The sequence below is a fragment of the Chrysemys picta genome, chromosome 1 (genome assembly GCF_011386835.1).
Source record: "Chrysemys picta bellii isolate R12L10 chromosome 1, ASM1138683v2, whole genome shotgun sequence".
Taxonomy (NCBI): Eukaryota; Metazoa; Chordata; order Testudines; family Emydidae; genus Chrysemys; species Chrysemys picta.
The window spans coordinates 236,948,798-236,965,766 of NC_088791.1; the positions used below are offsets into that span (position 1 = coordinate 236,948,798).

Here is a 16,969-nt window from a genome sequence, read left to right on the forward strand (position 1 = left end):
TAAGAAGCAATTGACTGAACAAGAAGTAGGACTGAGTGGACTTGTAGGCTCTAAAGTTTTACATTGTTTTGTTTTTAAGTGCAGTTAAATAAAAAATCTATATTTGTAAGTTGCACTGAATTATCTGGTTTAGTGTTATCAATACATTGTCAATGGCAGGGTGAGATGGAGCATTGTCCATCAGTAGCACAGCTCGGATAGGTAAAGATTTTGATGTAAGGTAGTCTTTCACAAGTGGAATGAAGTGTTCAAAAAAACAGTCAAAGAAAATGCCTTTTTCCATCAAAGCACTGCATTGGCTATAATAATGGACAGGTAGGGTTAACATAGTGATGTTTGCAAAGCAGCAAGATTTCACACATTTGTGAATGAACAGCAATGGGAGACAGAAATCCCAACTTGCCTTAGCAGTAGCCCTCAGTGTGACCCAATCTTTACTGGATTTGAAGCTCTTTGCCCGTTTTTCTGAACTGTCTGCCAGAGCCTTGTTTGAAGTACAGGCCCGTCTCATCACAGAAATCACAGTTAAACACTTGGTCCCAAGTAAAGTTTGCGATGTTCAATAAATGATTTGAAAGTGTTTTTAAATTCACCGGTGGCATTCAAGTCAGCTGTCAGAGACTCTCCTTGCATCGCCAACTACCATATTTTTGAACGGCCTGTGCTTGGTTTAAAATGGTCCTCACCGTTGTCCGGATACATTTCTTGGTAGAGTAACTTCGCCTTTTCTGTAACCATCACACCACTTATAGGAGTGCCTTTTGAGCAATCTTGTGCTTCATCTTATCAAAATCATCATCATCAGCAGCTTTGCATACAATACACCTGCTTTTTACTGCTCCATTGTCTTTGGCTTCTTTTGCAAATTGGTTTATTTTTTCCTGGTTTTCTGAATATCAGTGACAGTTGATTTCCCAATACTATATTCTACTGCTATGTTCCTGAGGCTAACAGTATCATCAAAGTTTTAAAATATTTCTAGCTTTGTGTCAATTGAAAGTGTGACACATTTGCACTTCCCGCTGCTTGTCATTTTGCTTTGTCATATAGTACAGTACTGGAAATCATTTCAGAGGCCAGTGAAAACATTTTCAAATATACTTTTACTGCAAGGCCAATACCATGTTACATTAAACTTCCCAAGAAGCTTCCTTCCTTACATCTAAATACAGGATGAGAACTAAGGGTAAAAATGTCAAAGGAGCCAAAGAGGCTGAGTCAGATGTTCTCCCAATACTACCCCTTTGCTCTACAGTCAGTGTCTTCCAGCTGAGGCTGGGAGAGATCTTTGCAAAGGTGGCACCTGGTACTAAGGAACCTGGAGGCACTGTCTGGTTTGCAAGCAGCTCCCTACCCTATTCCTGTTTCTTGCCTTTGGGCTGAGCAGGGGGTCCTGGCCCTCATCCTTGGACCTATAGGCCGTCTTCTGCTGCCTCTCCCCAGGGCTTGTCCTGCTCTGTGCACTGCCTGTCACACTCCGGAGGTAGCACATGTCAGGGAGTGGCTGCCAGCCCGCTGCCAGTGCCCCTCCCTCCCCCACCTCTCGCATTCCTTTTATGCTATACAAAGCACACGGGATCTTTTATAGGGGAGAAGGCTAAAATGCTGCATTTATTGAGAATACAGCAGTTAGCATATGCTTTTCAGTCATACACATACACGCACACATACACACAGAGAGAGTCCTGCCAGTTGATGTTTATAGTTACCAGTCCAGAGTCTGGATCAATGTAGTGGCCAGCCAGATTGGTCGCAGAGGGGAACTGGACTCTGTCGGTCGCTATCCGATGCTCCTGGAGTTGTGGCAAAACGAACCCAAAGTCCCATGGCAAAGCACTCTGTTCTTATAGTCTCTTTTCTCTTTTGAAGTCTATGGATTTTGCTGTGTCAGTTTCTGACTGGTTACTTCTTAATCGGTGTTATCTTTTGATGTAAACATTCCAATACTCCTCCAAGAGGGTCATCCTGTCCTAGTTTCAATTTAATCAATTGTCCTGTCTTTAGGGGTGCTAGCCTTCACCTCAGGGTCGTCAATCTGCCCTTTCCTTAATTATGGATGCGCATTGATGGTTCTCTGGTGTTGTTAAGTCTCTTCACTCCTTCTTCCTTGACCATCTGGCTATAACAATGACCTTCACACCTTATCTTTTCCTGATGCACACATTCCTCATTCACACAAACAGTCTTTTACAGAGACCTTTGAGAATACAAACAGCCACATTTTATATTGAGCAAAAGACATTGTAAATTAAGCCTTCCTAAATTAAAGCTTATGATCAAAACAATTGACATTGCGGCCCAGGCCTTCAACTTTCCTCTAATCTCCTTAACGTAGACACAATGCAAGATCCTGTCTCTTACTTACTAAATCTTAAAACAAAGAAATGTATATTTAATTAGAGTGCCTAATTTGTAATACATATAGGAAACCATAGTAGACATTATAACTTATCCTAAAACAAAAGTAACAGAGGGTCCTGTGGCACGTTTAAGACTAACAGAAGTATAGGGAGCATAAGCTTTCGTGGGTAAGAACCTCACTTCTTCAGATGCAAGTCTTGCATCTGTTAGTCTTAAAGGTGCCTCTGTTACTTTTTACAGATTCAGACTAACACGGCTACCCCTCTGATACTTAAAACAAAAGGGTGACCATAATCAGTCAGAAGGATTGTTCTGGTCTGTTCCTGCCTTACATCAGTACAGACACTGGCAGTCTGTTAGATACATTTCTACCAATGTCCCAGAGGGTCATTCCTTTCTGCTATTCAAAAAGGGTGGCTGGCAGGATGAAATCAAATCATACATTAATTCTCATAGTACAGTTATAAAATCGTGCTCCTGCACTCCCAGAGGGGCTGGCAGGACCCAGGAGCACAGCCATGGGCAAAGCTTGGGCCACATTAGTGGGTGCACGGTGCAGGCTGTGGCCCTTTAAAACAAAGGTTCAGGAGATGGCTGAAGCCTGAACAGAGGAAGCGGTTCCAGGGAATTACTAGTTGGATGGGAAAAACTCAGGACACCATCCCTTTAAATGCCCGGCACCAGGAGTCTAGTAGTGTAAAGTAGGGCAGGGCCCCTCTCTCTCCCAGCCAACTGGGAGGAGCTCTCCGTAGGAGGGCAATATATATGATGCCTTCGCCCTCAGAACAGGGAGAGATTGACAGGAGAAAGAAGCCAGACCCAGAATGCTGAGCTCCCACTAGGAAAAGCAGGGAGTGGCAGCTTGTAAAGTTTTGAGGTTCAACCCAGACTAGTAAGGGGTTGTGTCATGACCTGCCCTAGAACGCTGGGTACTTTAAATGCTATGTGCTCTAGCTCACCGCCCTGACACCAACAGCCTGCCTGCAAGCATGCAGGTCACATCCTAGTTTCCACCACCCGGGTACTGTTTGCAGAGTGACCCCAACACCCCCATCCAGTCCCATATTTGCCTAAAACCATTTCTTGCAGTGTCCAGCCCTCTCCCGGCACACTCACAGAAGTTGTTATGGTCCCTGCTCCTTTAAAGAGACAGAAACAGCAGCTTGTTATCTTGACTGGAATTAGCAATCGCTTCAGTTCACCCAAAGCACTGGGTTGGTTTAGATCAAAAGTAAAACAAGTTTATTTAGTCAAAAAGACAGCAGTTTTAAGTGAGTTCAAGTATGAGGGAGAAAGATAGAAAGGGTTATAAACAAACAAAAAAAATATGCTTTCTAATAGCTAGGACCTAACTTAGCAAGCTACAGTCTCCGTTCAAGCAGGTGGAACTGCATTCCTTTGTCTAAAAAAAAAAAACCTAACTCCCCCTAGCATGCCTGGTTGAAACACATTTTAGTCATAATTCCAGCACATCTGTATAATCCTTTGTGGGTTAACTATTCATACATCACACCAGAATATTATTGATCAGTGAGCTATTAGTCTTCCAATGATACATCACATGACACCTTTTAGATACCAGAGTGGTAGCCTTGTTAGTCTGGATCTGTAAAAAGTGACAGAGAGTCCTGTGGCACCTTATAGACTAACAGAAGTATTGGAGCATAAGCTTTCGTGGGTGAATACCCACTTTGTCAGAAGCATGCCTGCACTTACTGCACAGACCAGAGTGAGAGATTATGCCATACACTATCAAAAAAACTGAGGAACCACCTGATCAGCATCCTATACAGCAAACAGGAAAACCTCAAAAAAGAGCTCTCCAACCTAGAGACTTTCATAAATAACCAACCTTCCACACAAATGGACTTTACTAAAATAAAACAGGAGATCTACATTACACACTTCACCTCTCTACAAAGGAAAAAGGACTGTAAGCTGTCTAAAATCCTACCTGCCACATGGGGCCACAACAGTGGTACCCCTAACTCACCTAGCAATATTGTCAATGTATCCAGCTACACACTCAACCCGGCAGAAGAGTCTGCCCTATCTCGGGGACTCTCTTTTTGCTCCACCACCCCCATGAACATGATACAGTTCTGCAGTGATCTGGAAGCCTACTTTCGCTGTCTCCGATTCAAAAACTACTTTCAAGATAACACTGAACAGCGCACTGATACACAGATTACCCCCCCCCCGCCACCAATAGCACAAGAAGAACAACTCACATGGACTCCTCCTGAGGGTCGAAATTACAGTCTGGACCTATACATAGAATGCTTCCGCCGACGTGCACAGGCAGAAATTTTGGAAAAACAACATCACTTGCCTCATTACCTAAGTCGTGCAGAATGCAATGCCATCTACAGCCTCAGAAACCACCCTGACATTATAATGAACGAGGCTGATAGAGGAGGTGTGGTTGTCATCATGAACAGGTCTGACTATCAAAAGGAGGCTACCAGACCACTCTCCAATACCAAATTCTACAGGCCACTTTCCTCAGATCCCACTGAGGAATATACTAAGAAACAGGACACTCCCTACGCTAACACAGGAACAAATCAACATACCCTTAGACAAAGGAATGCAGTTCCACCTGCTTGAACGGAGACTGTAGCTTGCTAAGTTAGGTCCTAGCTATTAGAAAGCATATCTTTTTTGTTTGTTTATAACCCTTTCTATCTTTCTCCCTCATACTTGAACTCACTTAAAACTGCTGTCTTTTTGACTAAATAAACTTGTTTTACTTTTGATCTAAACCAACCCAGTGCTTTGGGTGAACTGAAGCGATTGTTAATTCCAGTCAAGATAACAAGCTACTGTTTCTGTCTCTTTAAAGGAGCAGGGACCATAACAACTTCTGTGAGTGTGCCGGGAGAGGGCTGGACACTGCAAGAAATGGTTTTAGGCAAATATGGGACTGGATGGGGGTGTTGGGGTCACTCTGCAAACAGTACCCGGGTGGTGGAAACCAGGGTGTGACCTGCATGCTTGCAGGCAGGCTGTTGGTATCAGGGTGGTGAGCTAGAGCAGCATAGCATTTAAAGTACCCAGTGTTCTAGGGCAGGTCGTGACACAAGCCCTTACTAGTCTGGGTTGAACCTCAAAACTTTACAAGCTGCCACTCCCTGCTCTTCCTAGTGGGAGCTCAGCATTCTGGGTCTGGCTTCTTTCTCCTGTCAGTCTCTCCCTGTTCTGAGGGCGAAGGCATCATATATATTGCCCTCCTACGGAGAGCTCCTCCCAGTTGGCTGGGAGAGAGAGGGGCCCTGCCCTACTCTACACTACTAGACTCCTGGTGCCGGGCATTTAAAGGGATGGTGTCCTGAGTTTTTCCCATCCAACTAGTAATTCCCTGGAACCACTTCCTCTGTTCAGGCTTCAGCCATCTCCTGAACCTTTGTTTGTACCAATGTTCCTGGAGCGAGGTCTTCTGGCCCCTTCTATGCTTAAAGAGCCAGTATACCATGTTACTGCCTCCCTTGAGTGAGCGCAGCACCAGGATGGATACAGTAAATTGAGTATTTTGCGATAGGAGAGGAGTGAGAGGAATAACTCAAATAACTCCTTGGTACTAGCACCTACCACACATTGTGGAATGCTATGGTGTTGGCAAAATCAGAAGGCGGTGGCAGCTACTGCTTTCAGGCAAAGCAGCAGGTGCAGAGGATCCCTGGGGAAAGGAGAGGGCTGACAGATAGGTCTCTCACTGAATACACAGAAGAGAACTTTATATTATTCCCTCAGACTTTTGCTGGGGGGCAGAGGCCTCCTGAAGATTTCCCATTACTCCCATGGACCAATCCAACTCTGTACACAAACACTAAAAACAAGGAAATCCTGTTAAAGTGACATTTTGCACCCAACCAAGTTCCTATTTCCAAGCATTAGCCCATTACAATCCCAATACTCAACCCCGCTAACACTTCTAAGTCCCTCGCACTGATTTTCAGTCCAACATTACTACCTCCCTCCAATGGACACATCAAAGACCTGAACTATCACACTGCAACACACAACCTGTTCTCCAGCCTTCCAATGCTATATTGTACTGGAGATTATAACTTGTTACTAAGCAATCAAAATAATACCCATAATCCATAGCTCCCATGTAGCGGTTTCATGCATAGATCATAGCGAGCTGTCTGGCTAGTCCTTATTTGTCAGTGCTATGGTCTGTGCTTTAAAGAGTCCAGCCCCCATGGCAAGGTCAACAAATTAATTTCTTATTTGGTCGCTTTGTCACCTGCCAAACCCAGGGCTATAGCCCTGCTGGTCCTAGTTATACTACTGTAGTACAGGGGTTCTCAAACGTCATTGCTCCGCAACCCCTTTCTGATAACAAAAATTACTACATGACCCCAGGAGGGGGGATCAAACCTGAGCCCGCTCAAGCCCCACCACCTCAGATGGAGGCAGGGGCTAAAGTCGAAGCCCAAGGGCTTCAGCCCCAGGCAGGGGTAGGGGGGCGCCTTGGGCTTCAGCTTCAGCCAGCAAGTCTAACGCCAGCCCTGGCAACCCATTTTGGGGTCCTGACCCACAGTTTGAGAACTGCTGCTGTTGTGGATGCACAGAATAGTAGGGAACATAGGATTTCCTTTCAGGGACCAGTTCAGCTTTGAAATCTGCTACCATTCAGTAAAGGGGAATATTATTATTGTTGTTGTTGTTGTATTATTGTTATTATTATTAGAGGGGAAGTCAAGATATGTTGCTTTTATGGAGACCTTAAAGGACTCTTGTTTAAGAACTTATGCTCACACACATGAAGAGTGATTGGTGTAATTTATGGACAAGGATCGCTGCTTCTTCTTATTGAAGCATAAGAGGAAAAAAACGACTTGCCGGAGCCCTATATCATTTCATGTTCTAATGTGCAGACAAGCCACAGAGCGCTATCATTTCCACTGGAGGGTTGTACATCCTTTACGTTTAATGGGGGATATTAAGCCTCCTGAATTCAGAGAAATGTTGGGAGTTGTATCCACCATAAATATATTTTTGAATGAATTTCTAGACCATTGCTAGGTAATTGAAATCATTTTTTGCTGTCCACCTTTGCTCATGAAACTGAAAAGATGACCTCTTTGGAGTCTGGTTTCATTTGCCAAAAACATTTTAATATGCCATTTCCCTTTATTCATTTGGTCAGTAAATTTACATATCCAAATCTAGCCACAATGAAAAATAAACTTTCAAACAGAATAATCATAAACCAACAGCCATGAATTTTCCAATTAAAAATAGGGGTTACTAGAATTTTTCTTTGGTTTTGTTTTCATGATAGTGAGGCAGATATTGAAACATCCACATGTTTAAAAGTTGGAAGGTACCAATTGAACTGCAACAGTGTTAAGTCCAAAAAGATGTTAGCATTGTACTACTAAGCAGTGTCACTGTCATGCAGTTCACAGGAAACTCACTAAATGGGGGGACCTTGCTTTTGGGCTTGTGTGACCCAGAGAGGTTGTGCATGACTCCTGGGCTACCCAGAGAGATTCCCCTTTGGATATGGCCATGTAAGGCTCATTTTGACCTTATATAGCTAACTAAACCTGTCACTGGAAGGAGTCTGGCTCATGAGAATGAATGTAGAGGATATACTGAGCGGGCTCAGTGTGTCCTCCAATATCCAAACCACGTTAGATTCTTCACTGGCCTATTGATCAGTCAGCTAGCACAGACATCAACATGGGCTGAGAACCCAGAGCAAAGTCCCTTTACTGTGTTTACAGAATAGCAGGTATAAGCTAAAGGGAAGGAGCCCATGGAGATGAAGAATTCTTTCTTCCTGTTGGGGAAGGGGAGGCATTAGGATGAAGAAAGTACTAGAGTAGATACAGAGGGAGACCCACACATGTTCCCATCTCTAGATGATACGTGAGCAGCCCCAAACTCATCTCTGTACAAGAGAATGTGGAAGAGGCCTCCCCGCTCAACAGGTAAAGACTTTGCCGGCCTGTGGGTTTTGTTTGTTTGTTTTTGTTTCATAATAAAGGCACTGAGGTCTTGGATTCCTCCCACACACAACTCATTGGAATCCTAGAGAAGGGATTAATTAACTCCTAGATCTATAGTAACACCTGTTGTTCATGCAACCCTAGCAAGTGGAAAAGTTGAAACTGATATTAGGTGCTTGGATGGAGTGGAAGGAGGAATTAATTTACAGGTGCTTTCAGCTTCATTATTGTTGGGAAAAACCCCGGAACAATTTATTTTGTGGTTACAATCACTGTATGATTACTATATTAAACATTTGTTTTCTCCAGATGTATAGCATCTCTCACGATCAGGTTGATAATAATGAGAATTATGATTTGTCTGAAAAGAGGCTGAAGCCAGTATTACACTAAAATGCTGAATCCATTATTCTGCAGATATTTGGCTCGAATAATAACATTATTAACATAATCATTGCTCGAATTGCAATTGTCCATTCCATCATAGACCTGGATGTTCCTAACCTTGTCATGATAGGCACAAATCCCACCTGCAACGAGACACAAAGTAGTCAATACAGAATTAAAAACAAATAAATCTCAGCCAGAAGCTGTGGCTTCAGCAAAATTCCATCTAATTGAACCTATCAAGTCTTTTGGAAAATGATGCATTGTGCTGTTGTGTAGCTGCATTTACAGAGTACTTGATTCTTAACAGGGAGTTTGCAAACAACTTATTATTTGTTTATTTATTATTTATATTGCAATAGCATCCAAAATATGCTAGATGCTCTCTGAATGCAGATGGGAACATGGTCTTTACCTTAAAAATGTGTAATCTAAAAAGGCAAGGACAGCTGAAGAATGAAATAAAAAGATGCAACATACACCCGGAGTAACCAGAGTGATGACATACTTGTTCATTACAAGCTCCCCCACTACCAGTCTTGTGTTCACAATTTAACTACATCTCCTACCTCCCTACCACCTTTCCTTTTTATTGACATTTAAATATCACAAGAACATTTCTCTTCATATTTAATCATGTAAAACCCTTGCCTTAAAAATATGATTTATTATTTGTATTACACTCCTTCCTGGAGGCCTCAATCAAGAAAGGGACCCCACTGTGCCAGGCACAGCACAAAAACAGCCCCAACAAGTCTACAATCTAAAAAAACAAGCCAGAAAAAGGATCTGAGCCCCTGTTTCAGTTCCAGGGCCCTTACTCCCCAACATATGACCCCTCCGATCCACTTAACAACCAGTTCACTTCCAAGACAGATAGATGAGGAGAGACTTAAATCCTGATTCAGCTCCTCTGAACTCAATTGAGAGGTTTTTCCACTGCCTTGTATCAGATCCAGTGGGTATGTCTACTCAGCAAAAAAAAAAAAAAAAAACCCGCAGCAGCAAGTCTCAGAGCCTGGGTCAACTGACTGGGGCTCCTGGGGCTTGCGCTACAGAGCAAAAAATAGCAGTGTAGATACGCTGGCTCAGGCTGGAGCCTGGTCTCTGAAACCCAGTGAGGTGGGGAGGGTCTCAGAGGCTGGGCTACACCTGGGTGGGAACATCTGCTGGTTTTAGACCTGGGCTCTGAGACAATTGACCTGGGCTCTGAGACTCAGTGATGCGACTTTTTCTTTGAAGTGCAGCCATACCCTAGTCAGCTAAGGCCTGATCCTTCATCCACAGAAGTCAGTGGATTATTGTCATTGAGTCCAATGAAAGCTAGATCAACCCCCTAGCTGGTACTCTTCATCCAACCCTGAAATGGGTTAGTCATGCATAACTTTCTCTGTCCTCCTCCCCAAGCCAACGTGCCATGACACGGCAGAATGCCAGAATCCCAGGATCAGCTATTCAGCCCCCAAAATGTTCTAGTTCCCCACTCAGCTGTGCTACAGGAAAGCTGTCAAGTATTTTAGGATCCAAATGTAGGTTATGGAGTTTAGTGGAGGCTCTGTGCTCCACTGGTGAGGGCACTGCACTGAGAGTCAAGTTCTATTGCTGGCTTTGTCACTGGCCTGCTCTGAGACACTGGGCAAGTTACTTCACTGCACTGTGCCTCTCTTTTCCCTCCTTCCCGTCTTCTGGCTTGTCTTTTTAGATTGTAAGCTCGTTGGGGCTGTTTTTGTGCTGTGCCCGGCACAGTGGGGCCCCTTTCTTGACTGAGGCCTTCATACGGGACTGTAATACAAATAATAAATCATATTTTTAAGGAAAGGGTGTTATGATTAAATATGAATAGTAATGTTCTTGAGATTTAAATGGCAATAAAAAGGAAATGTTTGTTTCCATGTAAACAGTCTACTACAGTCTTAATCTCAGCTATTAAAATCTTAATAATGTAGTGAAAGCGACTTTTTAATATATAATGTTTTATCTTGATAGTGTCCCTTTAACTTTACAGCACATACTGTACCTCTGAGATATTGTTGCCATGACCAGGTAGGGTACTTTGTCTGTAATGCCTTAATTCCAGTAACTAGAATAGTTGCACCTTGAGTTATATGTTCTTCACTATCCCAGGCTCCAGGAATCGAATTGTAGTGTGTATGAACCTAGAAGATTCAGACAAAAAATTCAGTCTCCTTAGAAACAAAAACACCACTTTTGTTTTCTGTTCTTTATATTTTTAGCCCCCAATTCAAGGACGTATCCTTATTCAGGACGACATTCAAGCACATGCGCTGGTGTTTTCCTGAACAGGAATAGACTTAAGTATATACATAAGTTCTGTCCCCGAATGTATAAAGTAATTTGCTAAATAAAGTAACGTATAAAGTAATTTGCTAAAGTAAAGCCTTAGTGCATAATATTTCTATTTCAGTACTTGGGATTTTTATTTTTCCTGGTCTTCCTTCTGTACCTGCATCAAGCCATATTGGTTTCTTTCACGGTTCCAGCCATCAACTAGAGTAGCTCCAGCACGACTCTCCACAGATATGATTGCAGCAATGAGTGCTGGATCTATGCACAGATTTCTGGCAACTCTCATAATAGGGACTTTGTATCTCTTTAGACGTACTACGTCTATTTCAGCACTCTTTTCTGCAGCCTGAACCCCTGTAGCAAATGCAAAGGTGAATGTGGTTTCTGCATGTAATTTAAAAAAAAATCACTTTACAGATAAATTGGCATTTATAAAAAGCCATCATTTGCTGATTAGAAAGATGCAGCCATTTAATGTGGATCAACATATTTGAAAAGCCAGTGCAATCCTATTGGTTGATAGTTTTTGAAATCCAGAAGGCAATAACGATATAACTTTATATCTCTCTGAATCAGTAACAAAAGGGTTGGGGGCAGCCCCTGTAATTCCTAGGAACCCTTTGATATCTCTTTCCTCCTTAACATTTTCCTGATCCAGTCTTTTTTCAGACTTTCCTTTCAATAAAAATTTGACAACCCTGATTTTCAGAGATGCTAAGCACTACGGGTCACTGGTACTAGAGTACTTTTGAAAAACTATCCATAAATTTATAAGAAAGAGAAACACCATGAAGATAAATATGTTAAATTATTTGTATTTTAAAAAAGCAACACAGCAATCTACATTAACACTTAAATCCCCCAGCAAGCAAACTTTAAAACAGTTGATAACATATGTATTTAACATAACTTACACTATGTAAAAAGCAACAGAGGGTCCTGTGGCACCTTTGAGACTAACAGAAGTACTGGGAGCATAAGCTTTCGTGGGTAAGAACCTCACTTCTTCAGATGCATCTTGCATCTTGCATCTGAAGAAGTGAGGTTCTTACCCACGAAAGCTTATGCTCCCAGTACTTCTGTTAGTCTCAAAGGTGCCACAGGACCCTCTGTTGCTTTTTACAGATTCAGACTAACACGGCTACCCCTCTGATACTTACACTATGTAGTAGTTTTCAGCCCCAAAAGTTTTATGAATTTACACTACATATAGGAATCACACATCAGTAAAATACAGCCACCTCTACTCAGAAGTGAAGCAATTGTTTAAGAGCATAAGGCAACAGCACAGGACAGAAAGTGGAGAATACTGTATCCAATCAAAATGGCAAAGGGGAACTTAGGTATACAAAATGGATTTATCCAATTTGGAGTTTGATCAAGACAATGGGTTTAGCAGCCCTGGATCACTCTGGATCACTGGATCATTACTGACTCTGAGGGAAGAGTGCTATCTACTGAATCATTTTCCTGCCATGATGTTCCTTGTAGGCCTCCTTTCCAAGTACCTACCCAGCCTGATGGTAATATAGTTAGATCATGAATGGGAAATGGAATGAAAGCAAAGAGTGGGAACCTTCCCCTTGAAACCTGACTGGTTTTAAACAGGGCCCACCACCCAATGCACTTCAGTCTTAGTTGTCCAAGTTTATCTTCAGATCTTTAAGATATTACAAAAGGAGAAATACTGGCTCCATTGAAGTCAATGGGACTTTTGCCATTGAGGCTCAGTGGGGCTAGGATTTCACCCATAGCAAAATATTGGATGTTTTCTACATGTTGCAATAAAATGCCGGTATTTCCTTTTCCTTCTCTAACACATCTTCTTTTCCAAACAGGAGTGCAAGTGAAAAGATTTCTTACCCACAAAACTTAATCTCCTCAAAAAATGTAAAGGAAATTGGGCGAGAATTCCCAAAATGGGGCACTCAAAGGAGGAGTAGGATCACCACAGCTCCAGGGTCATCCTCCTTTGATTTGGGCCTATAAAATATGTATTTGGCATGTCACAACTGGCCAGTTTGTTCAGCATGTCAAGACTCAAGTTTGATTCCAGGTGTCTTGTTTCCCAGTCTAGGAGGGGTCTGGGAGTGCTGAGGAAAGTGTGTGCTCAGCACCTGTATGGAGATAATGCCACTAAAAGCCTAGCAGATTAAGGAGCAGTGTTGACTGGAAAGGGAATATGTCTGCTTTTCTTTGTTCAGAGGCTGATTGCTATAAATGTGGGACCTTAAAGGGGGGTTCCTCAGAGACAGATACAGAAGACATAGCTAAGAAAGGCTGCCATTTGAAAACAGTAGGCCTTAACATTTGGCACTTCCCCTCACCTTGTTTTGTAGACTCAATATCACTGTCTACTCTCCAATTAGCCCTGTATTTCTGAGCACAAACAGAAGTGTGTGCACTGAAGTACAGCCAATCAAGCAGTGAATGATACCTACCACAAGTTGGGGTTTGTACAGCTCTGCAGGAAATCACAGGGGTTTCCATAGTACGTAAATCACCATAACATCCATAACTTACAGAAGGAGCTAAAAAGTTAAAGGGAGATATTAAAAATAAGATCTTAAGACTGTATTGCTGAGACTGTTGCAAGCATGAATTAAACTTATGCAGAAAGAACACCTCCACACTGACATTTCTGTTGTATTTTAGTAATTTATATTAATAGCACTATTAGCAGCAGCAGCATCAATGGCACCTTCAACAAAATCTAATATCCATTAATTGCCTTTTTCTAATATTACATATTGAAGTCAGTAGAGCCAAGACAATTTTTATCAGCTGAGGATCATAGAATCATAGGACTGGAAGGGACCTTGAGAGGTCATCTAGTCCAGTCCTCTGCACTCCTAGCAAGACTAAGTATTATCTAGACTATCCCTGACAGGTGTTTGTCTAACCTGCTCTTAAAAATCTCCAATGATGGAGATTCCACAACGTCCCTAGGCAATTTATTCCAGTGCTTAACCACCCTGACAGTTAGGAAGTTTTTCCTAATGTCCAACCTAAACCTCCCTTGCTGCAATTTAAGCCCATTGCTTCTTGTCCTATCCTCAGAGGTTAAGAAAAAACATTTTTCTTCTCCTTCCTCCTTGTAACAACCTTTTACGTACTTGAAAACTGTTATCATGTCCCCTCTCAGTCTTCTCTTCTCCAGACTAAACAAACCCAATTTTTTCAATCTTCCCTCATAGGTCATGTTTTCTAGACCTTTAATCATTTTTGTTGCTCTTCTCTGGACTTTCTCCAATTTGTCCACATCTTTCCTGAAATGTGGCACCCAGAACTGGACACAATACTCCAGTTGAGGCCTAATCAGCGCGGAGTAGAGCGGAAGAATTACTTCTCATGTCTTGCTTACAACACTCCTGCTAATACGTCCCAGAATGATGTTTGCTTTTTTTGCAACAGTGTTACACTGTTGACTCATATTTAGCTTGTGGTCCATTATGACCTGCAGATTCCTTTCCGCAGTACTCCTTTCTAGGCAGTCATTTCCCATTTTGTACGTGTGCAACTGATTGTTCCTGTCTAAGTAGAGTACTTTGCATTTGTCCTTATTGAATTTCACCCTACTTACGTCAGACCATTTCTCCAGTTTGTCCAGATCATTTTGAATTTTAATCCTATCCTCCAAAGCACTTGCAACCCAGCTTGGTGTCATCCACAAACTTTATATGTGTACTCTCTATGCCATTATCTAAATCATTGATTAAGATATTGAACAGAACTGGACCCAGAACTGATCCGTGAGGGACTCCAGTCATTATGCCCTTCCAGCATGACTGTGAACCACTAACAACTATTCTCTGGGAACAGTTTTCTACCCGGTTTTGCACCCACCTTATAGTAGCTCCATCTAGGTTGCATTTCCCTAGTTTGTTTATGAGAAGGTCATGTGAGACAGTATCAAAAGCTTTACTAAAGTCAAGGTATACCACATCTACCACTTCCCCCTTCCCCCATCCACAAGGCTTATTACCCTGTCAAAGAAAGCTCTCAGGTTGGTTTGAGATGATTTGTTCTTGACAAATCCATGCTTACTGATACTTATATATCCCTTCATATCTCTATACCTGAGCAAATGTCCCAACGCATGAACTTATTTCAGTGAACTTCTTCTATCAAACTCCTACAAGCATACCATACATCCTCTGAGAATTTATCTCCAGTGAGGATGGAAGACTACCCATCTCCTATTGGCAATGGATCCTGTGTCCATCTGTGACATAGTGAAGTTTTGAAGGAAAAACAATGAATCACTGGCCTGGGCCTTGCCAAACTGTTCTACTTTCTAGAAAGTGGGGAATTAACTGAACCCATCAGCCAACCAAGGGCATTTATGACCTTAGCTAAGAATTAACATAAGTTGTTTTTGTGATCCTATTCTGCTGTCTAACCTATACTTTAGCATGTATAGTTTAATAGGCTTACGTGGAAGGCAAGAAACCTCACACCCAAAAGAAGAGTTACCCATATGGTAGATTTTACAGCTCTATATAATAGGAGAACTCAGATCTGATTGCATTCCCCCTGCCCTACAATAATCTCTTGCCAGTGTTGCTTTTGACTAGTGAAATAGAAATAACCCCCAAACTCACCAACAAGGGCAGCAAGGCCCAGAAACATCAGTGTTAGTAGCATGGGGATGGTTCTTCTCAGGCACCCAAGACAGTCTGAAAATTAATCAAACTCTGCAAACATGAAGAATTCAAGAAAGTTTCCAATGTTACTAAGAAAAAGTTCACCCACACAAATGGCAAATTTTACTCAAACCACATCTAAAGACAGGCTCATTGACTTTTTACCCAGTCTAGTACACACTTACTACTTAGTTGGGACTTACTGTCATATGGACTTCAGCATAATACACCCTGTACTTGATAGTATTTGAAGGATCAGACCATTATAGTCTGTCCCTGTACCCATTAAATCAGTAGCAAACATTTTCATAGATCAGACCAATAGTGAGCAGACTTTTTGGTACATTGTTTTTTCCATGAACAGGAACTGGTCATATAGTCACACTTTAACATATCTTATTTTTTTCCTCAAAGATTCCTTTTATATAAATCATTTTAAAAGTCCATCAATTGCTTCATTATCCTTAAACAGACACACAATGACAGTCACTAGATTACTACAAATAGAATGTCACTATGAATAAAATTGAGGATGCCTCCCGCTCCAAGGGAGTACAATATGAATGAGTTCAGACTCACCTGTCTTCAGTCTGCCTTGTCCTGCAAGACCGATCAATTAAAGAGCTTTATATATACTAAGGTGCCCCACCCTCTGGCTTTGGGAATGTTGAGTTATACCTAGTGTGATGACATTTCCTGTAAAGTTTAAAAACAATAATAATAGTAATGCTTTGAACTCATATAATACCTTTCATCCAAGGCTCTCAAAGCACTGCCCTTCATTATTTTATTAAGCCTCAGAATAAGCCAATGAAGTAAATAAATATTATATCCTTTTTACACAGCTGATGCACAATAAATGACTTGCACAAAGTATAGCAGTGAGTCAGTAGGAGAGGCCACAATTGAATTAGAATGCTATTATTTTCCTGCTGTACATCCCTAGACCACACAGCTAAGAAGGTCTTCGGCCCACTGATGTTACTTTTCAATAAATCTTGGAACACTGGGGAAATTCCAGAAGACTGGAAGAGTGCAAATGTTGTATTAAAATTCAAAAAGGGCAAGTGGGATGACCCGGCTAACTACATATCAGTTAGCCTGACATCAATTCCAGGAAAAAATAATGGAAAAGCTGATACGGGATCCAATTAACATGAAATTAAAGAATAGAAATATAATACCAATAAACATGGTTTTATGGAAAATAGCTCTTGTCAAACAAACTTGATTTCATTCTGCAAGGAAATTACAAGTTTGGTTGATAAAGGTAACTGCGTAGGTGTAATAAACTTAGACTTT

General features: G+C 41.8%; 1 protein-coding gene across 2 annotated transcripts; it reads right to left on the minus strand.

Annotated features, from left to right (window-relative positions):
• Positions 1–7,465: 7,465 nt before the first annotated feature.
• Positions 7,466–16,363, minus strand: LOC101936952 (lysozyme g). Of its 2 annotated transcripts, none has more exons than XM_024104490.3 (6): positions 16,247–16,363; positions 15,626–15,700; positions 13,463–13,552; positions 11,179–11,375; positions 10,732–10,870; positions 7,466–8,857 (listed from the first exon to the last, which is right to left on the minus strand). In XM_024104490.3, exons 2-6 carry the CDS (start codon positions 15,666–15,668, stop codon positions 8,712–8,714), a joined length of 615 nt encoding a protein of 204 aa, XP_023960258.1. In that variant the 5' UTR covers positions 15,669–15,700; positions 16,247–16,363; the 3' UTR covers positions 7,466–8,711. The 2 variants fall into 2 exon arrangements, with proteins under 2 accessions (XP_023960258.1, XP_065436911.1); XM_065580839.1 differs by having other exon boundaries at positions 15,626–15,718; positions 16,247–16,271.
• Positions 16,364–16,969: the final 606 nt, after the last annotated feature.

Excerpts from the sequence above, each read along its gene's own strand:
- LOC101936952 (XM_024104490.3), bottom strand. The coding sequence starts at position 15,668 with ATGCTACTAACACTGATGTTTCTGGGCCTTGCTGCCCTTGTTG. Across the intron at positions 10,871-11,178 it reads ACCAATATGGCTTGATGCAG|GTTCATACACACTACAATTC; the intron begins GTACAGAAGGAA and ends TGAATCTTCTAG. Across the intron at positions 8,858-10,731 it reads ATGGCAACAATATCTCAGAG|GTGGGATTTGTGCCTATCAT; the intron begins GTACAGTATGTG and ends GTCTCGTTGCAG.